Below are 25170 nucleotides of genomic sequence, written 5' to 3' on the forward strand. Positions count from 1 at the left end.
CTAAACATAAAAAAAAAATCATACCGTGGTGGTTAAAATTTTGGTGTGCAGTGCCTGACTTTGCAAGTAGCCTAGGCTACAGCAAAGAACCCACAGCAAGCTCTTTTGTTTGAGAAGGTAGGCTATACGAGATGGAAGGATGAAGATTTTTATTAAACAATTAATAAATACGGAAAATGCGCAATCAAACATTGCAAATAAATAAAAAAAACACAATGAACATAAAAAAGGTAATTTGAAATGTTAAGGTCCCATGTGGAAGTTGTGGCTCACTCCTCTAAGAAACTCCCACATTGTTTGACTGGGGCCGCCACTTCTCCCGATGAAGCGATTCACCAAAGTTTACAGCAATTTATTTAGTGGTAAAGTACTGCTTAGCTTAACATATCTTTGTTGATAAGAATCAACTTTCAGTGCCTTTTCAAGAATAATTTGTAGCGAGAAAATTGCAACATCGACAACAAGACTTTGTTTAATAACAAAGTCTTGGTTACGTAGCCCATGCCATATTACCTCGTTTGTTGTAGTATCCGTGTGAATTCGAACTTTGCATCCCTCGTTTCGACCAACACAACGCCAAAACTTCTTAGTTTTATCGACACTCGTTTTTTCAAATGTATACATGAAGCCATCAGCAGCAATTTTTTCACGATTACGTGAAGTTGAAATAGTCAAAGCTGCCATATCAATCTTTGCTTTATGATGTAGCAAAATGAAGTGCTCAGATCAGATCCAACATCGGCTTATATGCAGGGCAATTAGAGCAGTAGACCACCTGATCTCCACAGGACACATACTTTTGGAGTAGAAGTTGCCGGTTTAAAGGCGCAGCTTTGTGCAATCTGTTACCTTTAATAATTACTTCTACTTGAGACGGATAGATCATGTGGAGCTGAGGTGCGGGAAAACGCTCTACTACTCTTGATATTAGCACATCTCTACAGGACATTTGCAATGCATCCTGAACACAAGTTGCAGCCAGATGGAATTTTATTTAGTCTGTTATCTTTCGCAATTACTTCTGTTCGGGATGGATTGGCCATGTGACGAGAACGCGTAAGACGCTCTACTACTGTTCACATGAATACATTTCTACAGGGCATATAGGCTACACCTTGGCTACGAGTTGCAAGCATAATGGTGAGACTTCGCTCGTTATTAAACCTAGTCGGGGTTTTGACGGAAAACTATAAGTTACTCTTCACTCAAGCCTACCGCCCGCTTGAATACAGGCTACGGTACATTTTTTACTGATGTTTAGTGTAGTTATTATTTGACCTAACTAAAAGTGAACTCATACATGTTCGGAAACTTGAATAATTTATTGATAAAGCCTTCGCCGACGCAAACCTGGACTAACAACAAATAAATGCTGAACACGCGCATTAAAAAAACAACATATTTTTCTGTTCAATATAACATTTTATGTGAAAATCATTGCCGGTTTAAGCAGCTTCACTCACGGAAGCCATAACATATTTTTCTGTTGAATATAACATTTTGTGTGAAAAAGCATTGCCGGTTTAAGCAACTTCACTCACTGAAGCCATGACCAACAACGCACACGCATTAACAAAACAATATATTTTCCTGTTCAATATAATATTTTGTGTGAAAAGCATTGCCCTACGCCCCTACCTGCCAAGCTGATACAATCTACAGACTTTACTAGGAATAGCACTTAAATGACCGGGCGCCACAGTGCTCCGCACCTTAATATCCAGACGCCACAGTGTGCGCGCCTATTAGACCAGCGCTTAACTGTCAGCGCCTAAAAGACGTGGACCCCAAAACAACTAGTTCCACAATGGGCAGACCATGTCGCTACGAAAGGAGAAAGTTGCCTACGGATCCAGTTTTTGATCCTGGTTCGATCCGGATTTTGCTTTTTAAGATGTACATAGACAACAGATAGATCCGCATAGATCTATAACAGCTGTTGACTTTCTCACTTGCTACATAAATAATTTAGTATTTGACAGTGACGTAGCCATCCCAAAATTTTGGGGGGCCAAAAGTTTTGACTAAATATTTTGCCTATTTTAACGTAAAATGCGGATTTAGCAAACTAATTTACTAATTTAAAAGATAAGTGGCTAACTTTATTAATATAAAATTCACTTTTCAACCTTTTTTTAACTCAAACATAATAAATATTTGCAATATTATTGGCAACCACAATTAAAAGTCCATTCATCGCTTTTGCCAACTAGGCCAGTAACTTAACAACTTGATTGATCTTTCACGATGGGAATGAAGCACATGCTGCACTGAAAAGACCTCTCGACCTCAACAGTCGGTTGCAGGTAACGCCACGATGACATAGGCCTAGATTGTGCTGCGCGTTTGTTTGTTCAATGCTCAAGTGACCTATCATTGTTGGTGTGTGCAGGCTGCCATAGCCTTGCCTGACAACTTTTTGGAAATACACTTGAGAGATTGGCTAAAATATTTAAGAAAATTGATTTTGCTGAAACAAATCCGATTCTACTAATCCTGTGAAGCTTTTATGCACTGCTGCTTTTCATGCACCTCAAAACAATGCTTAGTTGTCCTTTGCCAGAAATATCTCGCGACTCGCCGTTCTGTTACAGATACTAACGATTCGTTAGCCTCGATGGCGATTTCTTGCACTAGCACAGCGTGGTCCAACTACTTTTAACTTACGGGCCACTTTACAAAAACGTGACAACATGCGGGCCATTTCCAATAAAATGATAGTGAGTGCGTAATCAAAATTGTTAAAGTTGTTAAAAATCGAAATTATTAAATTTAATAGCAAATTGAAATTTATTTCAAAGCTCTATCAGTGAGATGCCTGTGGTCGAGGTTTCTCTGATACTATCGTTTCTACATCAATTTCAATGTTAGTGGTAGCAAGTCGGAGACGATCTTCCAGTGTTTCGTCTATCGTTCGATTTCTATTTTTAGACTTGACTTGCTGAATTCTAGAAAATGTACTCTCACACATGTATGTGCTTCCAAACATTGAGTGCATTTTTAATGCAAAAATTTTCAGTTTGAAAAATCTATCCTTGCTGACTAATTTCCAGAAGCGCTCTGAGGTTTCATTTTGCCCCTGCAAATTTAGGTTTAACACATTCATGTGCATTCTCATGTCTGTAAGGAAAGCAAGATTGCACAGGAAGTTTAGGTACATAAGGTACATATCAGCCTTTAACACTAGGTAGGCCTATATATCAGCCTTTAAGAAGCCCAGTTGTACTGACGAGACCTGATAGGTTGAAACAGTATAGGCCCTGCTGTCTACAACTTTGAATTAAATTTTTGACACTTTTTGTCCAAATGCTATACTTGTTCTAATTAAAATTACTTTCTGTAACATAAATACAATTTAAATCAATACTGTGAAAGCTCGCGGGCCGCAAAAATTATATCCGCGGGCCGCATGCGGCCCGCGGGCCTGTAGTTGGACCACGCTGCACTAGCATATTGCTGGTTTGTGTTTCATTAGGTTATAAAGTCCCTACATTGGGTTTAGTCTACACTACATAGTGAGCTTTTCGGCCATTCGAGAAAAATGTTTTTTTAAATCTTTATCTCCGGCGTCAGTGCAAAACTGAACAAGCTTGAGAAATTCCCCTTATTTCAAAATGTCCGCGCAAAAATATGTGAGGCCTACTTGAAGCACAGAACATCACATCTTTACAATGGAAGTCTTTATGTTCCTGTTTTCGTTCGTTTGCATAGCGGACTTTGCCTCCAAAGTCGAGCACACATTTTGACTAGTTTCCATGTTTTGGACAAAAATTTTGCTTCTTTGAGGTAATTAACCAGCACCTCGGTCCTCGGTGTTAACAACTTTTGGGAGTTCCGGACCACTTTTTAGAAATCTTGAGATTTTAAAGAAAAAAGAAAACTATCTCATGTTAGCCTACTTGTTTAGGTGATGACTTCATAAGAAACTTGGAGCAATATTAACATAAGCTAGATAAACGTTTGAAATTCGAAATCGCAGAGTGAAAATCCCGGCAAGCCCGCAACCAGGGGGGGGCATTGGGGGCATTTGCCCCCCCCGAAATTTTTGAAAATTTTTTAAGCGTTCTATGCACATAGGCGTAGCCAGAAAAAAAATTTTGGGGTGGGCCAAACATTTGATGAATTGAAGAAAACGACAAAGTGTTTGATTTAAGCCATCGCCACCTGATGTGCAGTGGCGTATCCTGGTGGGTTGAGCAAGGAAAGCAATAAAACTGGTGGGGTGTAAGAGCGTGCCGAAGGCACGCGTATTCTAGGGGGGTCCGGGGGCATGCTCCCCCGAAAATTTTTTGCAAAATTACACTCAAATAATGGATTATATCGCTTTCTGGAATCACTTTTAGGGTAATATTTGTATGAAATTTATTAAGTTAGCAGATAAACAGCTATTAACTTACTAAAGGTAGCTCTTACACACGAAAGGGCAAAACCTGCGGCTAAAATTAGAAAACACCAAGAACTCAGCTACACAAAAACTCAAAAACTTTACAAAAACATAACAGAGTAAGCGATTCTGAAATTGCTTCCACAAATTAGTTAAAAGAAACGTAAATCGCGTAAATTTTGCCCGATTTACGATTTGCAAAATTTATTGGTGTCTTTCTGTGTGTCTAAAACAAGTCCTTGGGGTGTTAATAGCCAGATGACTTGGAAAACGTTATAAGTTTCTACAAATTTTATTATATTTTCAACAAAGGGCTCAACTTCGGAATCCAAACTTTGAAAATTTGGGGGGGGCCATGGCCCCTTTCGCCCCCCCCCCTAGAAATGTCGCTTCAACGAGGTATAGTGACATTGACAGTACAGTACAATTTTACAAAGGAGACATTGACTGCAAAGCCATGATAGATGAACTTGCCAGGTGGAAAATTAAGTGGGAACGAATTCTTGAAGGTGAAAGGCCAGCAAGAGCAATTGATGCGGTCTCAGCAATAGAATACCAAAAAGAGTTTTATCCAAACATTTACAAACTCTTGATAATTTTAGCTACACTTCCAGTCACAACTGCTTCTGCAGAAAGAACATTTAGCTGTCTACGACGCTTGAAAAGTTACCTTAGAAGCACTATGGGGCACGACAGGCTTTCTGGACTAGCTCTCATGCAAATCCATTGTAGGCCTACTCAAATTCCAAGCGCGGAATTGGTGTTAAACGAACTTGCCAAATCAAGTAGAAAGTTAGACATTATGCTCTAAATTAAAATGTCATTTTGCATTTGCAAAGTCAACTTCTTTGGGCCTACAAACATAAAAACTTGTTGAGCCAACAAAATGTTTCAGGATTGTAATTTGTAATTACCGTGTTGAGTTTAGTCATATGTATCTGTTTGTTTATGTTGATGTAAATATATGTTATTGATTAATTTATGACTCCAGTCGTGCCAATGCAGTTCGTAGCCTACAGATATTGTATTTTATTTGTAATCGACTGAACACATTAGCCTACTGTATTATCGTAATTTTCTTCCTTGGGTAGTCATAGCTAAATGAGAAACGGTTACAAAGGCTAGTTTCCTTTAATGCTGTACTAAACAAAAACGTGATTGACATAAGTTATGACCACTGAACCGTAACATGGTAGTGCCACGCACTCTTGTCCCTTAACAATGGTCGTGGACATAACTTATAAAAATGTCACAATGCATCATTTTAATGCATCAATGCATCATCTTAAATGTCACAATGCATCATTTTAATGTTTGTTCTTTGATAAAAATTAAATGCCCCCCCCCGAAAATACTTGCTGGTTGCGGGCCTGAATCCCGGCCTAGCTAAAACTGACTGCAAATAAGACTCAATGCTTTTTAATGGCGAAAATCATAGTCGAGTAGTAAAACCATGATAGGTGGTCTGGAATGTGGGCTAACACTGTAGGCTAGAACAGGCGTAAGTAAGGCCGGCCTAATGACCGATCGTCTGCTCATAAAATGCTTGAAATAAACTTACAATTATTGACAGATAAAATTTTAGAAATTTGAGGAGGCTGTAGCGGACGTCGAGTAGTCCAAAGCATCCGCTCATACCTAGCTGTAATTATTGCAGCAATATCGCGGGCACGTCGGTGGTGGGGACGAGAATGGTGTCTGGATGTCTATATGTATAAGTTTATTGCAAAAAACAAATTTTCAAACCATCAGGACGCATTAACTCAAAAGGTTACAAGTACAACCGAAAAATGGCTAACTATAACAGAGCGTGGTAAATAAAACTGACACCACAACTGAACTGGTATCCTAACTGCAAACAGGCGCAGATCTAGGAGTTTATTTCCGGGGAGGGGGGAGCAGAACAATTGAAAATCAATTAAAAAGAAAGAAAAAGATAAAACAGATATGAACAATGATACTACATATACAATATGCTACAAAATTGACATTAAAACAGCCATTTTCATCAATTGTGAATGTTTAAAAAATAAACTTTGGTTTGAATAAAAATTGCTAAGCCTGAAATCTGGTTTAAAACCCTGCGTAGCCTATACAGTGTCCATGACCAATTGGATATTTGTATGTTTGCAGGCATATAGGCTACCGTAATTGATTGAAATTATAATGAAGACTAAAAACTATAAAACAGCCATTCAAGGTTTCAGATTGTTTCAACTTTCATCTGACGTCATTTGGTTCAGCGTTGGTTTCAGCTGAGTTAGCTCCAACAAATGTTGCTATGAAAATGTATTTGAAGTTGTACTGTATGAAAGAAAATAACGGAGTCTGATCGATGGATAATTTCAACCATAATAACAAAAAAATATTCCCCCCTTGTGATAAGGGTCCGATGTGGGACTAATATCAGCTGTTTAGAAGCATATCAAACCGTTTGATGCGGTAACATACAATTTCAACAACTCCTCACAAAATTTCGGAGGGCCCAGGCCCCCCATAAATCCGCGCCTGACTGCAAACAAATTGTGGTGAACTGACTGAAAGATGCTACGACTCAAATGACTGAAAAAAACGGCACTTAATCACCACATACAAACGCACTGTGGCATGCAGCAGATGCACAAAGCTAAAAGGACGTAAAGCTACGTGTATATTATGTATCAAGCTACCGATTGCAAGAATGTGCTCAAATTATTAGTTGGCGTTCCGAATTCCTAAGAAGCACACAAATACCTAGCTAGCGTTCAAATGTCTAATCATATGCCACACTTGACATGTAGCAAAACTACAGGGACTAAAGCCTCCAGGTTTTCACAACATCTATAAGACACAAGGGAACACAATAATGCCGCAAAGAAACATCTGCAGGAGCTACAGACACCCCCCGCAAGAAGGCAAACGGGGCAAGCCGTTTGACTCCTGATGAAGATGTCTTAGCAAAACATGATGCAAAAAAAGGTATAGCCTACAAAGACGCAGTATATATATATATATAGCGCTGCAATGCTTTAAATAAAACGGTAAGCATGGTGAGCAGAAAGGCGGGGTCGAAATCCCTTCCGCACGGCGCGAAAGCTAATAGTTCCTCTGTTCCCAGGGAGGGCTGATCAGCTCCGACAGTCGGGTAAGGCAGAGGTCTCGTGCAGCAGACATCCGGCCAGCAAGAAGGATATTCTACATAACAAAAAATATGTAAGGGTACAAATGATGGAAACGAAATGCAATTCAATATACACTAAGCCTATGTTTGGGCCAGGATGAATACGGACCATGATATTAAAGATGCAATAAATGAAATGTTAAATCGGACACTATGATAATCGCAAATTGAAGGATGTAGCCTAACATCGACTAGAAAACGCTATGCACGCTATACCAACTAGAGTAGGCCTGCGCCTATGTACATTCGACTAGACTAGACTAGACGAAATACGAAAATGAAGGCATGTAAGACACATGTCGATTACTAAAAGGAACAAGGCAGTGTTGTAAATTTACGTTTATTTTATGTATGTTTCGACATGAAAGCAATCATGGTTTCTCTGCTCAACGCACTTTACCTTGATTGCTTTCTCTGTTCGCGCCTCTCCGCTCACTCAGTCTCAGCAAGCCCATTTTCATAAGAGCTTTTCTTGCAATGTTCAGTCAATGGGACTTTCTATTGCTTTATGTTCTGATCGTGTGACGCTGACTTACTTTGTTCGTTTTATATTTATGGCTTGTGTTTTGCAGATGTACGTACTTCGTTTCTTAGTTCATTAAAACCTGTTAAATGGTCGCTTCGGGCAGCAGGTTAAGAGCGACAAGACAAGCGATAAGAGCGACATGACTCGTTATTAATCAAGGAAGTGGCTATTTTTCCACAATCAGGTGTTGCCAGAGTTAGGATTAAAGTTAGGAAGGGTTAAGGTAAGGGTTAGAGTTAGGAATAAGATTAGGGTTGTGATCTTTCCAGGACTAAAAAAATCCAAAATACAAGTTTTTGTTTTCAACAGTTTTAAACTTTTCTGAAATTAGGGCAGAATTCCTTATCTGGCAACACTATTGAGGCTATTATTACACTATGTGGTGTAAATATAGACACGGCCATTAATCAATTAACGTTTTAACTGAGCAAGGCTAAGCTACCAGTAGCTGATGCTGATGGAGTAGTATTGTTTTATTTTTCATACTTGATGATGTTACAACTTTTCTAAATATCACGGTGTTACCATTACTGGCATGCCACAATTTTCAAAGCTGATGTGGCATAAGAATAGCGAACGATAATTGTATTGTTTTCTTACAAGTTTGTGCTGGGACCGCTTGAAACGAGGTTAAAAAATATATGTAGGCCATGTTACTTGGCGGCTAATTTCAACTTTCAGTAGGCGACCATTCCGTAACAATATATCAATCTTTTAAAGCTGCCACGGTTTCTATTTCAGTGTTATAAATGTTAACGCCATCTCGATTGAAAACAATAGTAGCTACTATAATGACGTCACCATCAGCCTTCAGTCTCAACAATCCCATTGTAATAGATCGAGTTCCGCTTTTAGCCACATGATCGTTGCGTACTTCACAATGTAGACATCAACGGTCTGTTTTAGCCTGACGTTGCGAGTTCGCTGTGGTAATAGCGGATTGTACTAGCTGTCAGAACACGGTTCCCCTAGTCATGTGCTACGGCGAATGGTGTTGAAGTCAGTGAGTCGTTGTTTTGCGAGGCCTTTTTGTTTGGCTTGAGGCTGCTGGCTGTTGAGTTTCTGGTTCTGTGTTGTTAGGCTTTATTGCTGAGAAATTCTGTTGAATCAACTGCCAGATTAGGTGACGTAGTTCTTCTTATTCGCTTTCGGCACGGTTGTTGATTTTTGGATTCTGTCCGCTGCGTTTCAAAAGCTAGTGTAATTCGCTATTATCGCAGCGAACTCGCAGCTTCAGGCTATCTACATTGTGAAATCCCATTGTATGTTGTCTTGACCTCTAGGTAGTAAATCATTAATGTGTAACTTACTCGAGCGAAATTTATGCTCTGATCAACTAACTACTTTATTTTTGGTAAGCCTTATCCTCATAGAAAACGTTTTAGGCTTCAGTTTGACTTTTTCAAGTTCGGACAAGTTGTGGTCTTGAAACAATTTGAACGTAAAAAGGTGTCTGTTTTGAATCTTCAGAGAAAATCAAAGCAGAGACACGCTTGGGTGTGATGTTGCATCATCAAATCTCAAACCTCAGTTTAATTTATGTTTTCTTATCAGACTAGGAAAACTATCACTAGTGAAAGGAGATTTCAGTGTAGCCTACAAACTTTTTGTCGAACAAGTTTAGTCGAGACAAGAAGAGTCGCAATTTGCGTCGGAAACTAATAAATAAATTGATATTTTCTACATTTGGTGAGACTTCTTCTACACTAGAAAAGAGTGGTTTAAAACAACCTAACATGGCTACAAACATCAGTGAAGAAATGCTATGCCCCATTTGTAGGGATACTTTGAAGAAGCCCATCCGCATGTTGGCGTGCGGACATAATTTTTGCCACCAATGTCTGGAGAATCTATTCCAGAATAACTCAAATGAAAGGTAAGCAGAAAATATTTTTTGCTAAAAACTGTGAGGTTTTTAGCAATGTTTTGTAAGTTTTGTAGTTTTGTAATTACTTCTTCAAGGTTACCAGTATACGTGTTTGCTATTTTTGACGTTTCTTTTGTGTTATACTGTTATACGTGGCTACTTGGCGGATGAATATGTTAACTCTGCCTTACGTTTTGCGACTTTGAAAAAAAAACAATAGCAGTTTTGCCCGACTTCCTTACAGGGCTTGATTTCTGAAATAAATTTTAAAACTGGAACGTTTTTCCAATTTCAAACCTTGTCCCCAACGATCTTGATATTTAACATCTAGCAAAACGCATTTAAAAGGGGTTAATTATTGATGTTTTGTTACACAATAAAGCTTTGTGCCCATCATTCACGAGCATCGTGTTCAAATGATTCTGGGTGCAAAAGAGTTAACACACAATAGCATCAAATCAACTTTTGCCCTCAGATCCTCGATAAACGTAGCTTTATGTCTTTGTATAGAACCTTATTGGTCTGTATATTCCTAACCATAGCCTACTTTAATTTAAACAACAGTGGAATGAGCCTTGTTGTTTTAAAAGTTGACCCCCAGTTTAGCTTCAATGAAACCTTCAAACAATTACATAAAATTGTAAGGAAAAGAGATGGTTGCACTTTGAGAGTTGCTGATCTTTTTGTTTTTACTTTTTAAATAATAGTCTATGAAGATGGATTTTATCTGATGCAGTCGTGTTCGATGCTAAAATACGAAACTCCTGCAGATTCCCGACGTGCCCAACCTGCAGGCAAGACATAATGATTCCGGGAAATATGTTGGAAAGCATTTCAAGAAATTTTGCTTTGGAAAATTTGGTGATGGAGAGATTGCAGAAGGTAAAGTCTGTGCAAAACATATCAATTTGTTTTTTATGTTAAATGTACTGTAGTGTTGTTGCTGAGTTATGTCTGTTTACGGTTAAAAAACATATCAACTTGTTAATTTTCATCATTTTTTTTTCATCATATCTGTATTCTGGTGGTATTGCGACTGTGCCAAATTTTCAATTTAATAACTTATTTAACTTGTTTCTGACTCGAACATGTTTTAATGTTCGCGTTTTGTCGCTTTTACCTTATTCAATACCTTGATATAGGCCTATTGACATTGTCTTCGATGCGATTATTATCAGATATAAATACAATTAAACTAATTATTTGTTTTCAACATTTTTTGGATAATTGCCACAAATCTATATAGTATTGGTTGGCTTTAAGGCGGTGCACAGAACCATTCTTCTTCTTGCTTATGAGACAGCAATTTAATAGTTGTTGGAGTGTATGGTTCATGATTTTTCTCCTTGCTTATTTTACACTCATTCAACGAGTCACCAGGCCCGGATTTAGGGGGGGGGGCAGAGGGGGCAGTTGCCCCGGGCCCCCCGACTTTTGAAGGGCCCCCCTATGTGGAAAAAATGTGATTTTGTGTTATTTTTTTCCTTTTGGCCTTTAAAGTTTCTTCAAAATGCTGTGCAGTACTGGACTGATGCTACTGTAGACGTAGAGATGGTTTTTCGCGAAAAATGTTTTTGCACGGGGGCCCCCCGATCTAAAAGTGCCCCGGGCCCCCCATCAGCTAAATCCGGCCCTGCGAGTCACTGTTCTATTTTATTATAAAAAATGTAATCTAATACAACAAAGATATAGCGTGAAACCTCTAAGTAAACACAAAACGAGAAGCGCTGAATAACAAAGCATGCGAATGAATACAACGCAAAGAGAAGACCTAAGAAGAACGAAAGTAAGGTATATAAATTCAACGTATATTAACCAAAATGCACAACACCTCCCTAATAAACTTTTATGACCACCCATAACGAAGGGGTGGTTGGCGTCTTCTCTGTGACCGCCTCAATGTAAGTTCTTGGTGCGAGACCGAATTTGATGGATGTTCAGTTGCAATCGGAGTCGATGGATCAAATCATATTTCGATGGAAAAAAGCAACCTCTCCACCTAAATTGTACTACAAAATATCTGGCAAGATAGCCTATTTTTTCTCTCTTACTTGTAATGTTCTATGAAACTTCTTTGTTGCGCTCAAGCTTGATAATATTGCCTTTTAATGTCACAATCAATACCCGAAGCTTGGAGGACAGGCCGCATTCTTGTTCTAAGGGTGAACTATTTAATTGTGTAATTAATTATGTAATCTTTTATAGCAAAACTTGCTTCCAGAAGATTTTAGAGTTGTGTATTATGGGAATTAGAAGTTGTAATGAAAAGCATATTGAAGACGATTACAGAGTTCCAGCCGATATTGAATAGTTTGTAAAAGTGGAAGTTATTGCCAATTGTAAAGTAAATGTTGCATACTTTATTGCTTATTTATTTGATACCGACGAAGACGTTTGCTGTTCACAATTCTTTCTAATTCTTACACGTAAAGAGAATTGGGAAATATTGATGACGTAATTTATTGGTATAATTAAACGTAAAACTCGCAGATAAATGGTCGAATAGTTCTAGGCTACTTCTGAGATGATTGATAGATCAAACTTCTTAAACTTGGTTCAACCAAGGTTCTTAAATGGTAACATAAAGAAATCAAATCCTGAACAGCAAACGTCTTCATCGATTTCAAAATAAATCTACAGTTACTTGCAACAGCTATTTTACAGTTGGCAATAACTTTCACTTTTACAATATATTCAATATCGGCTGGAACTCTACAATCGTCTTCAATATACTTTTCGTTACAACTTCTTCCCATAATACACAACTCTAAAAAATCATACTCAACTCTTGCGGCTATTTATAACAGGTATGCTTTGACCAGAAGCTTCCACAGACTATGGTAATATTACACCATCAGAACTCATTCGTTTGGTCAACAATTAAGTCAAAGACGTTTCTAGAATCTCACGAACGCAAAATCTTTTAGAAGCAAGTTTCACAATTAAAGATTACGTAGTTAGAGATTACTATAGAACTGTAATCGACGAAACACCACCACAAGATTACACAATCAACTCTAGAACAAGAATGTAACCTGCCGTCCAAGCTACGCATATTGATTGTGACAAGTGGTCGTGATGCTGCTAAAAAGCTATACCTTTGTGAAAATTAATGAACAAATGATGAAAGTTTTAACTTGATCAGTCGAAGTGCCACGCTGTGTTGCAGTTAATGAAATCATGTTTAGGTAAAGATAGCTAAAGTAGCTGATGAAAAACAGAAACCAATTACCTTTGCTGACATCAAGATATTGCAGGGTAAGAAATGTAATGTTTGTATAGCGTGTCAACGTTTGGTCGGTGAACACCGAGTAATGAAGGCAGCGTTTGTGTTAAGAGGATTGTCAGCACCGTTAGCTGAGCGATTTAGCTCCCGACTTAAGATCAAGCAGCGCTGGTTTAACTCTCTTGGTATAGCCTACGTTTGAGCAACGCACAGTAAGGATTGCTTTCCATTCAGCGGCATCTAATGGATGGAATAATTTCCCAGCAACAAGCGGAAGCATCACTCTTTCAACCTCGCTTACCGGGCCGCAAATTTTTTTTCCACGAACTTTTTGTCTTATTTGCATATTTCTGTAAATGTAGCCATTACTGGTTACCGCGCGGAGCGCGTAACTGTTTTTACCAATTTTTGCCCTCCAAGTCCAAATCTAAACAGTAAACTTTAAAAAACGTAGCCTGGAGATACACCTAGTCTAGTCAAGTTTAAAAAAGTTGAGAAAAGAAATTGATTCTGGTCACTAGACTAAAAGTAAGATTTTCCGAATTGATTAAGAATTAACCCTAACCCATTAATCCTAACCTTACTGTTTTTGAAAAGCTTTTGTGCACCGCAAAAATTAATGTAATGGAAAAAAATGACTTCGATGGGCGTCGAACTGATGTCCTCACGAACATAAGGCAAAAAACGAAACCACTGAACCAAACAAGCCAACGAAAAACTTTTGCATTCACACGATATAAATACAAACTCTATGCGAAGTAACAAAAAGTTTGTGAGAAAAATAATTTCGCGATCGGGCCTGCGTCAGTGGTTCAAAGCCTCTAGAACAGTGGTTCCCAACCTGGGGTTCGCGGACCCCTTGGAGGTCCGTGAGAAAGCATTTGGGGCCCGTGATTACTTTGATGAATTTTGGAGAAAAAAAAACTTTGTTCTATATGCACGGATGGAGCACCAGCTATGCTCGGGAACAATTCGGATTTGCTGCTTTAGTAAAAAACGAAGCTCTTCGTGTGGTTGTTACCCATTGCTTCTTGCACAGGTAGGAGAGAGTGTCCAACAGTGCCCCGCTTTTTGGAAAATTGAGGTTTAGACATCAAAAAAAAAAAAAATTTCAAATTTTTTTTTCTATTATGAAAATTCCTCCTTTTCTTTAGTATTTCCACATAAAAAAAAGTTTAAAAGTTGTACACACTTTTCATAATCAGGCTTTAAAAATCACCTGTCAAAGTGGGGCACTGTTGGATATGGTATCCAACAGTGCCCCTATCAAAGTAATTGGTGTCTTTAGTTGCAATGTTGAGCCACTCTCTTTGCAATGATTCCCCTAGGTATGAAACTTGTGTTAGTACCGGTATTGCTTTACATGATGGATGTCACTGAGCTGGTCAGGTCAAGACAAAACCTTTTAAAAGTGGTACATATGCTACACAATTATCACAGACACAAACTATAGGCCTAACAGCAACAATTATCATAACATGTAGGACACGTTATCTGCACGTCGTGGTGACTGTGCTTGAACGAAAGAATGCGAATAGGTTCCAAGGAACCATGCGAACACACTGAGCTGTAGTTTATAGAACAGCCCAAGTTGATTTAATTAGAGCTGTAATTACCTTTTTAAAAGCTTTGGTGTTATGACCTAACTACCAATTGCAATGACAAGGAAGGTGTTTATTCAACAGTCAATCAGTGAAAGAACATGCAATGCAGGAGATTAAAGACATCATTGCTTTGGCCGACATGGAAGGTATGATTAACACAAGATACAGACACAACACACTTTAGTAGGCCTATAATGACATGTGGTTCACAAGAAATCGCTTTGTTTATGGAGCAAAATAACCAAATTTGACAGACAAAATTACTAAACAATAGGCTCACATATAGTTCAGGCACGAAGCTTCTTCCACAGCCGAAACGTAGGCTACCAAAAACTCCCCAACACCTATAATATTGTTGATATAACATAGTTCAGTTCAATTGTTTTTATTTCTGTTTTTATTGTTATTTTTATTTCATAAAATGTTGATAATCATTTTGGCACTGCATATTGATTAATAAAATCTCATGGCTTCCAACAGTGCTCCACCGGGGCACTGTAGGAGACCTCTGGGTGGGGCACTGTTGGAACCACGGGCCTACAAGATAAAATGGCGTCAGTTTTTTTTACCGAGGCCTACAATCTGAAACGTTATTACTGAAACCTAGTCTAGTGACCGACAAAGCATGAAAAACTTGTGAAGCATCCCTGAAGCCACCGTAAAAACTGCAACAAAAAAAGTTATAAAGTACTGAAAATTTACTTTTTACCCCCTAAAACAAACTTTCATTTCTGCCAACAACAAGCAATGACATATTTCTGCCTAACTTAGCTTCTACGGACCACGTGACCATGGTAATGTACGGTTGAGTGAATAATTTGTCACCTATTGCGAAAAACGATGGGAGAGGCACTGAAGGCACCCGGGGCACTGTTGGGCACTCTCCCCTACGCCTTAGCAGCAAAACCTTTACTAGCAAGTCTCAAAGAAATTCTGACGAATTGCGTGAAAGTTGTAAATTCATCAAAAGCAGAGCTGTAAACCACTGTACTTTTAAAGCGCTCTATCAAGAAGTAGGGTCAGATGACGGAGTACTTTTATATCATTCTGAGGTAGGCTACGTTGGTTATCTTAAGAAGTTTTAAAACGACCGCAGCAGCTAAAAATGAGGTACCGGTATCAACTCTTCTGAAAGCAAAAGGAAGTCCTATCTCAAAATTGTTCGAGATTAAAAGTTTTCTATACGGCATGGCCTACTTAGCCGATATTTTCGGTCATATTAACAATGTTAATCGTGGCATTCAAGGACCAGGTGTGACAATAATTGATGCAGCCCAAAAACTGAAAGCGTTTTTTGCCAAGTTGCCGGTTTGGAAACACAGATTGGAAGCAGGTAATTACGCTAACTTTCCAATGTTAGAAGATCTTATCTTGATGGATGAAACTCAAAGAAAATGTAGCCTACTCTTTCAATCTCTATGAGAGACAATTTTGCGCACACTTGAAACCCTGCAAATCTCATTTCAACGTTATTTTAATTTAGAACACCTGCCCAACGAAGTTGAAACATAGATTCGAAATCCTTTTTTTTTGACTTGAACAACATTAGCGATGACGATCTCAGCAAAGATGACCTAGTTGATTTGAGATCAAAAGAGTTATTATGCATTGAGTTTCATTCAAAAACTGTGGAAGAATTTTGGTGCTCACAACTGCAAACCTACCCATTCTTGGCAAAAAGCAAACGATTATTGTTTTGTTACCATTCATAACCACATAACCTTTGCGAGGCAGGATTCTCAGCTCTTGCTACAATAAAAACGACATCGAAATCGCCTGGACAGTGGATGTTGAAGATGACATGTGTGTTGCATTGTCAAAAACTCAACCGCAGTTCAGTCGTTTAGTTCAGGAAAGGCAACAACAACCATCTCATTAAATTTGCTTACGTTGAAAAAGTTTTGGCATGGCACTGTGGGTCACCTTAATATTCAAATACTGCTGACATTTCTTGAACAATCCATTCATTTTCTTATTTGAGCAACTGTTCAACCTGATATTTGCCGCAGCAGTCACAGCGGCAATGCAATATGACACCATACAGTAGTTGAGTAACATAATTATTACAATAGTCAATAGTATGTTAATTGAGTTTCAGGCAAAATGTAGGTAGGGGTCCGCAGAATTAATAATTTGTCTAAAGGGGTCCGTGACAACAAAAAGGTTGGGAACCACTGCTCTAGAAGTATGCGAAACTGCCAGAATTAAGCTCTGCAAGAAGCTTTCCCAGTCCGAGGATAAAGATTCAATCAATCAGCAGTAGCCTGTGCTAACTGGTGCGTAAAATCGCAATGGTAACTCTTACATTCTGATCAAATCTGAAAGAACTTCTTTTCTGTTGAATAAATTTACAATCACTACGTTTCCTTTTTATTCTGACGAACCTAACTGCTAACGAAGCGTTGCGTTTGTCCTCCTACAACTCCGCAAAACCAATCCGCCATCGCTTCAATAACATAATTGTTTAACAGAATCAGCATCGACGTACCTACACCAAAACGACTTCCAAAAAGCGGTGGAAACCCTGCAAATAATCATCGACCATGTCGAAGGATGGGACAAGTTACAACCAAGCATCTACCAAGCGGAATGCTGGCTGCGTTTGGGAAAGATTTCAAAAGCGCAAGCAAGTTGTGTATTGATTGCATCTATTGTTGATGCAAATCAATCGTCACGCTTGACCGACCCATTATGTAATGTTTTTGGTGGGAGTATTGACAGCTTGATTACGAAGTTTTCAAATGTGACAGAATGTGATTGCTCAATCTCATTGGTTCGCTGCAGATTTCAATTTGTTACTAACCACTGCGTGGGAGAAATTAGGTTGGCCGAGCTTATCAATATTGGTGAGTTGATGGGCAATATATCTGAGAAAATGAAAGACCAAGGGAAACAAGAACAATTTAAAGAACAATATTTATTCATGGAGGAAGTCCTTGAGTTTATGCAGCACACTAACGATGCAGATTTACAATTTAAATGTAAATCAATCGCCTGGGTTTTACATCGGTTTGGATTCTGTTGCAACAATGTAGAGGATTGGTCGAATTCGATAATATTGCACCAATGTGCAATCGCATTAATGAAGACAGTGTTCCATGTTGAAGCAAAGCTGTTTGGTGTATATGGTCATTGCCACAATAGTTTGGGATACGCCTTTGAAATGACCAACCAAGTGTATCAAGCAAGAGCCGCTTACTACAAAGCCTGTCAAATTTATTACACGGTTTGTGATTGGTCGAGCAATGAGGAAGAATTTGAAAATTGTTTTATTGCCTGGAAAAATTTGGTGAACATGGAAAAGATAATCGAGGAGTATTGAGAAGCTAAACCGCTTAATAAAAATTTAGCTTAGCCTACTTGGATAAAAACAGTTGCTTCAAATGTTTTTTTGGAAAAATCATGAATTAACTTTTTAATACGTAAATGGCTACTATGTAATGTGCAGTCTGACCATAGAAAGAGCTCAACACCTGCTCTCCTGGGCCACATCGAAACGGGCTTTTGCCTGAGGACGGGTTTCTTTTATGTCCGGTTTTGTTCTCCATCCTATTATTATTATTATGACTTCTCATCCACATCAATATTGGAACTGGAAAATTCAATCCACAACACTTTTCATTAGGCTGTCATTCATTACTACATGTGTGCTTCTCTCTGTTTTTTTTTTGTTATTTGTTTTTTGGGTTTTGTGGCCGTGCTAACTACAGACATATGGCCTACTACATGATTCACCATTCAGGCACGTTTTAAACCTCTCAAGGTTTTGGCACCTTTTCCCGTTCATTAACGTGCTGGTAGGTCTATATCGATTTTTGTAGTTAGTATTATTTTCGTCCCGGACGCGTTAATGACAAAAAATAAAATGATTGATTGATTGATTTTAAACGGGAAGAAGATACGCTTTATGCCTGCGCCATTTGATTTTTAATTTTGCACTTACTTTAACTTGTAATCTAACTGAAGATTGAGCAGCAAATGCTGCTAATTCTACAAGTGCTCAAGGCCAAGCAGAGCGAATGACACAAATTACAGTTATTATTCACTAAAAACCTTAACAAGCTGTTGCATTCTTAGTGGAATCATCAGAAGGTTATTATTCAAATAGAATTATATTTGAGTAATAACCTTCTGATGATTCCACTAAAGGTCAAACAGCTTGAACATGAGTGAATAGTAACTACATTTAATGTAACACAAGATTGAAGTATTTTAGTAAAGTGTTTTGGTTTGTATTATGTCATTGTCTGTCATTCGATATATTTTTGTGAGTGATTTTCGCCCACAAAGCTTTGTTTCTAACTTGTAAAATCTTAAACGTCATCTGCTGGCAAGTTATTGTAGTTAGTTGACACTGATTAAACTTTGCAACATCGCACTGACACTGCAAGTTTCATAGAAAGTTGCTGTGAAAAAGAAATTTATTATTCATATTTCGCTGTAAACGGTCGCTATTGTACATCGCGTTGTTAGAGAAATTTTCTCGAACTATTTTCGTCGCGACTAGTTATTGAACTAGAATAGTTGCTGAACTAGTGATACATTTATAAGAGCAAATCAACCAAGACGTATACCAGGCATTACAACAAAACATGCTCACCAATTAGACTTCAAATTATACAACGCATACCGTACTTAGGCTACAATGGTTAACAATTTTTACTAAATCTTTTTAAATGAGAAATCCACGTCAATTTTCTTGGAATGATTTGCGCTGATTCCAATTGACATGAATTGACCCAAATTTTGTTTCCTGTTAGTTTTTGAAAGTACTCCATTAATTCTTATTTTGTAGCTGCACAATATTTTTGCGTTTTCCTTTGTACCAATGTTTTGATAAAAAATGCTACAGTTCTTCTTGAACTGTAGCCTAGTATTTTTTCGACACCGAAAGAGTTTACCAAAGCGTTAATGTTTTAAAACTTGTTGAGTTTATGAGGAGCCAACAAATTTTTTTTTTCCTTGCGATTATCTTTAAGAACTTAAAAATGATGATAATTTTTGACACCAGCAGCAACAATACGTGTAGGAACACAAAAAGCCATTTCTGTTAAAGTTTGCAGTTGTTCAGTATTATGTTTTAGTGCATAGAAATATAAAAACAAAATAATAATAATAATGGACCAATGGCCATCCTTAACATCAGGAGGTAACCTAGTAGGCTATAGTCACCAGAAAAATGCAAGTCATTTTATTTATCAAAATACAATGGTAAACAATCTCTCTGTTTAAAATATTGGACAAGGGGTTTGAATCGTCTCTATGTGGTGCACTTACTTAGTTCGCGGCTTATACGTAGCTTTTCATTTCTATGTGATTTTTGCTGATATTGCTAACATAATATGATGATGTATTTAAGATGTCTTGAATTATCATTTTGTACTTTGTGAAAAGCACTTACAATCAAGATGGTGTTTATTGACATTTGCTGAATGGGTTACTTTAGTGATGTAGTCAAAACGGGAGAAGCTTTTCCTGGTGGAAACATTTTTTTTAAACGTAGCCTTTCGGCTAAGCAAGTTGCAATTTTTTCACCAATCTTTTTGGCCGTCAACGATTTAAAAATTTAAAAAGTTGCATTGGAGTTCTGTTTTTATTGACTGGTGTAAAGTAGCAATTTTTCTTGGCCTTAAAATCTGACCTATTCACATAGCCTACTTACATTATTTTTGTAAAAGTCACTTAGAGTAGAGCTGTATAATTAAGCTGTAGATTATTAAAAATGTGCATTATTTTCGTAATTGTTTTTGATTGTTTTGTGCATTTTCAACTTCAAAGCTTGTAAGATGTTGCGATAATAGTGATCTTTTGAGTTAGCATCTGGATTGACTTGAAATTTTTAGTCGTGCCAAACCTTACTTCACCGTGATTCGATGTTTAATGCAAAACTTTGTGTATTAAATAACATTTAACAAGAGAGCTGATAGCCGTCTTGAATTCGTTCACAGCCCTGTAGGTGCAACGCTTTTTGTGGTAAACCGCTTGACAATATTGGCTTAGTTTGCTTGCTAACTAACACCGACATTGCCAGACAAGATTACAACTTACGAAATCATTTTCAAGAGAGCGGATATAAAAATGTTACCGTAGTAACGTACATACAGTTGGCAGAGGGTGCTTTGAGATTCGGGATGATTTTAAAGGCTAACCCCTTTCCAGGAGGCCCGTAAAGTTGAAGAAAACATAAAGCATTTGTACCTAAACCCTTTTAGAACAGCTTTTGCTTTTTTAGAGAAACATGACTTCTCAATTAAATTACTGGTACTTTTTCCCCATGGTTAGTTCTTCTATTTGAGAGGTGTCTCATTTTTAGAGATGTCTTGCGTTACGGGCCTTAACGACCTCATTACTATCTGGCTTCAAGCTCTACCGATGCAACTTCAGGTTGGGAAGGCGATCGCGCTACTAGAGCAACTTTCATGAATATGAAGCAACGGTTGCAATGTGCACGATCAGGACAAACGACTTGTCGTTACCTTTGTGATGCTTTTTATTACATAAAACGTTCCAACATGAGTTGCAATAAAATAGCAGCTTATAAACTGCTAGATAAGTCAGGACGTCAGGCTTGCTGTTTTTATAACGGATCATACGCATGATGCATTGCAACAAAAAATTTGATCTTAGGTAGGCTACAGGCTCATTTTGAAGCAAGACGAGCAGAAACATTCATGCGAAGGTTTGATCTCTTACAAAGCACAGCCGCAAGAACTGAGACAATTGGCTGAAAATGACCAATTATGCAGAATTTTTATCGACTCTATTTTACACCCAACTGGTGTGAAATAAATTAATATTGTTATTATAAGCTATTCTAAAAAAGTAACGTTGGTAAACACTAAGCTAATCATGTTATGTTTTGCGCCCATTGTGACACAATACGCAACACCGCGATCACAGATGCAACGCAATTCCACCGACACCACAGTGGTCAAGCTTCCGCACAAGTCGTTAATCTCATTTACTTTGTTGCGTCTCAAGTCCGATGTTTAATTTTTTATTGACATCTAACTTGTTATACTAATACAGTAGTTACCGTACTCAAGGTTTCCTTCGTAATTTGTTATTGTCCTGTAACGTTTTTTTGAGTGAAGCATTGTTGTCAATTACACTTTTACTACATGAATTAACTGAGAGAATTTACCATTCAGACTGTCAGTTAACATACTTGAAAGCAGAGCGGACGCAATGCTATCTTGCACGCACCTAGGCAAGGTACAATTTCTGTGCCCCGTTGTTTTACATTTTACTGTGCTGTAAAAAGTGAATAATAAAAGTTAATGAACTTGTCGTTTTTCTAACTTAAATTGTTATTGGTGAAATTATTTTACAGTAGTAAGCTGCAGTTCAAAATTAAATGATAATCAAAATTTACACAATCCTATTGCATTGATACAGCTTACGTCAAAATCTCACTTTTCATGCTTAGGCTACTTTTTTACTTGCAAGTTTCGTTACTAATTCTTGCCATGTATATCGTAGGGACTAGCGTTGACATGGTTGGTGGCAGTGGCGTAGCCAGGAAAAAAATTTGGGGGGGGCCAAATATTTGATGAATTGAAGAGAACGACAAAGTGTTTGATTTAAGACATCGCCATCTGATGTGCAGTGGCGTATCCTGGTGGCTTGAGCAAGGGAAAACAATGAAACTGGTGGGGGTTAGAGCGTGCCGAAGGCACGCGTATTCTAGGGGGGTCCGGGGGCATGCTCCCCCGGAAAATTTTTGCAAAATTACACTTAAATAAATGGATTATAGCGCTTTCTGGAAACACTTTTAGAGTAATATTTGTATGAAATTTATTAGCAGATAAACAGCTATTAACTTATTAAAGGTAGCTCTTACACACGAACGGTCAAAATCTGCGGCTAAAACTAGAGAACACCAAAAACTCAGCTACAGAAAAACCCAACAGAGTAAGCCATTCTGAAATTGCTTCCACAAATTAGTTAAAAGAAACTTAAATCCAGAAAATTTTGCGTGATTTACGATTTGCAATGTTTATTGGTGTCTTTCTGTGTGTCTAAAACAAGTCCTTGGGGTGTTAATAGCCAGATGTCTTGGAAAACGTTATAAATTTCTGCAAATTTTATTATATTTTCAACAAAGGGCTCAACTTCGGAATCCAAACTTCGAAAATTTTGGGGGGGCCATGGCCCCTTTCGCCCCCCCCTGGCTACGCCTATGGTTGGTGGTCCAGTAATCACTGGAATCAGTAACCATAGCCATTAGCCAACCAACAGCATTAGGCTGAAACAGGTCGTTTGTATCTACAGTTGTGACCTAGTTATTGGAGAGGGAAGATCACTTCGGATTAAACACATAGATATTAAAATCTCCCAGAAAGATATTACTTTTATTTTGCTGTTCAGTTTATTCAAAGTAGCGTCGAGAGCTTCAGCAAACTCAATTTGATTTGATTGAGGTTTCCGACAAACAGCACCAATCGTTGCGCGTTTACATCGAAAATTAATCACAAAAATGCAAGGCCATAAGTTTCCACAGTCGCCACCGTCCATTGAATCGTTTACAACTTTAAGTTTACGGTTGATTGAAATGTAAAGCAAAACTCCTCCTGCTCAAGTAGAAATAATTTTATATGCGTAATCAAAACCCTGTAACGAGATATAACATGTCAGTGGAGTCGGGCAAAAATTGTACAACTCCGATTCCTCAATTTATATCTGGTCGACTCTGGCTTTAGTGTTGCCAGATTTTAAACGGATGCAAAGTTTTTCTAAATTTTTGTCCTTTTTCATTTTTCAAAAATAAATTTCATTCCATTTGTATTCAAAATTGAAACCTCGAGTTTCACTAAACTGACAAGAACTAACACTTCTTTGTCTGCCCTGTTAGCTCAGTTGTTACCCGTCCGGATCAAGATCACGCGGCACTGGTTCGGCCCTCGGGGAGTGCGCTTGAGCAACGCATTTCAGGACTGCTCTCCATTCAGTGGCACCTAGTGAATGGAATGATTCCCCGACAACAACACTTCAACAATCGGAAAACCTCACTCTGTCAATCTTGGTAACCGGCCATGCGTCAAGAGCCTCTACAGTCTACAAGTATGCGAAACTACCAGGAATAAGTCATCAAGGCTTTGTCTGTCCGAGGATAAAGATTTAAAACCAAATCCCAAACCCATTGACAAAACTGAAACTGAACAACACAAAACTCACAAGAACCAACACAGCAACATCACCAACATTTTCTGGTAAAGATTTGGGGTGAAATAATATTTTAAAAATATAGATTGCAAACAAACATTTTATTCTTCATCGTTTTTTATAAAGTCGCAGTCTTTTAACATTTTTTTTATCGATTCCAACTCCGGACACGCCAAAATCCCACCGACTCCGACTTCACAGCCCTCGATATTAATGGAAGCTTCTCTTATAATACGCGTTTCGGTGGCATAGAGTCAGAAATATTCTCAGTTTTAAGGAATTCGTGTAAGAAAATCAAACTTTCCATGTATGGACGTAATAGTTATATGCAGTAGCCTACAAATATCCATTTATTCAGATTACCCCTGTGGACTAAACATTTCGAATAATAATAATTATACAAGCGAATATTTGAGGATAAAAAGAATGTAAGAATTCCATTGAGACCGGATTTATCATCTGGATGATGGACGACAGCTTGACTCGTTCGCACAGATTTCATAACAATGGTAAGCTACTATAATAAGATGAGACAAAGTGGGCTGCGTTCAAATTTGTATCATCCCAGACAACCAACCAGTCGTTTTCTACATCGTTTCAACGTCTGGAGACGAATAGAACAAGCAAAACGTTTCTCAAAATGAAGCCATGCACGAAGTGAGAGTCCAGGGCTTGACCTAGTTTTCTAATTGCAGCTCGATTCAGGCCAATGAGCTTTTCTTCAACGAGGAATAGAAAGTAATCTACCATATGTCTTCAATGAAGAATTATTTCCAGTGAGACTTCAATTATAACAAACGTGTCCTGCCCATCTGGATAAATTAGTCGTTCTAATACCAGCTCAACATCATCAGCAGATGTTTCAGCGATATTTTATTTTACAAAAGCGTCTTCACAACGCACAGCTGCTGCCCATGGACTGCCAACAGTTGCATAAAAACTGTCACTCGTGAAAGGAGGTTTCATTTTCGAGAGGTTGTCGTTGAATAAGTTTAGTAAAGATGCGAAGAGTTGCAATCAGTCTTCTTGTTCCTGTTTATGAGGCAACAATTCGGGCAACGTCTTCCAATTGCTGCAACCAGTGCACTGTCTCAGCGTTAGGTTCGTGGAAATCTGGTATCGTTATATCTGATATTCTGAGGTCGTTATAAATATCAGTGGCGGCTGGTGCTGTTTGTGAGCAGTGGGGCTGCAAACGATTTCGCGGGGGTCTCTCTCCAGTAAAATTTGAAAAGTCG

General features: G+C 38.1%; 2 protein-coding genes across 2 annotated transcripts in view; both read left to right on the forward strand.

Moving 5' to 3' along the window:
• Window positions 1-25170, forward strand: part of LOC145785312 (uncharacterized) — a 73826-nt gene that overhangs the window by 41256 nt on the left and 7400 nt on the right. The gene's annotated exons all lie outside the window — the stretch shown is intronic.
• Window positions 9905-21994, forward strand: LOC145785844 (uncharacterized). The gene is made up of 4 exons (XM_082597552.1): window positions 9905-9946; window positions 10708-10819; window positions 13126-13195; window positions 17239-21994. Exons 2-4 carry the CDS (start codon window positions 10742-10744, stop codon window positions 18087-18089), a joined length of 999 nt encoding a protein of 332 aa, XP_082453678.1. The 5' UTR covers window positions 9905-9946; window positions 10708-10741; the 3' UTR covers window positions 18090-21994.

This window comes from Aplidium turbinatum, chromosome 16, assembly GCF_918807975.1.
Source record: "Aplidium turbinatum chromosome 16, kaAplTurb1.1, whole genome shotgun sequence".
NCBI lineage: Eukaryota > Metazoa > Chordata > Ascidiacea > Aplousobranchia > Polyclinidae > Aplidium > Aplidium turbinatum.

Bases quoted from the DNA above. Each gene is read 5' to 3' on its own strand.
- LOC145785844 (XM_082597552.1), top strand. From the start codon at position 10,742: ATGATTCCGGGAAATATGTTGGAAAGCATTTCAAGAAATTTTGCTTTG. The intron at 10,820-13,125 runs GTAAAGTCTGTG...AATCATGTTTAG, and splicing joins TGATGGAGAGATTGCAGAAG to GTAAAGATAGCTAAAGTAGC. The intron at 13,196-17,238 runs GTAAGAAATGTA...ATTGTTTAACAG, and splicing joins TGACATCAAGATATTGCAGG to AATCAGCATCGACGTACCTA.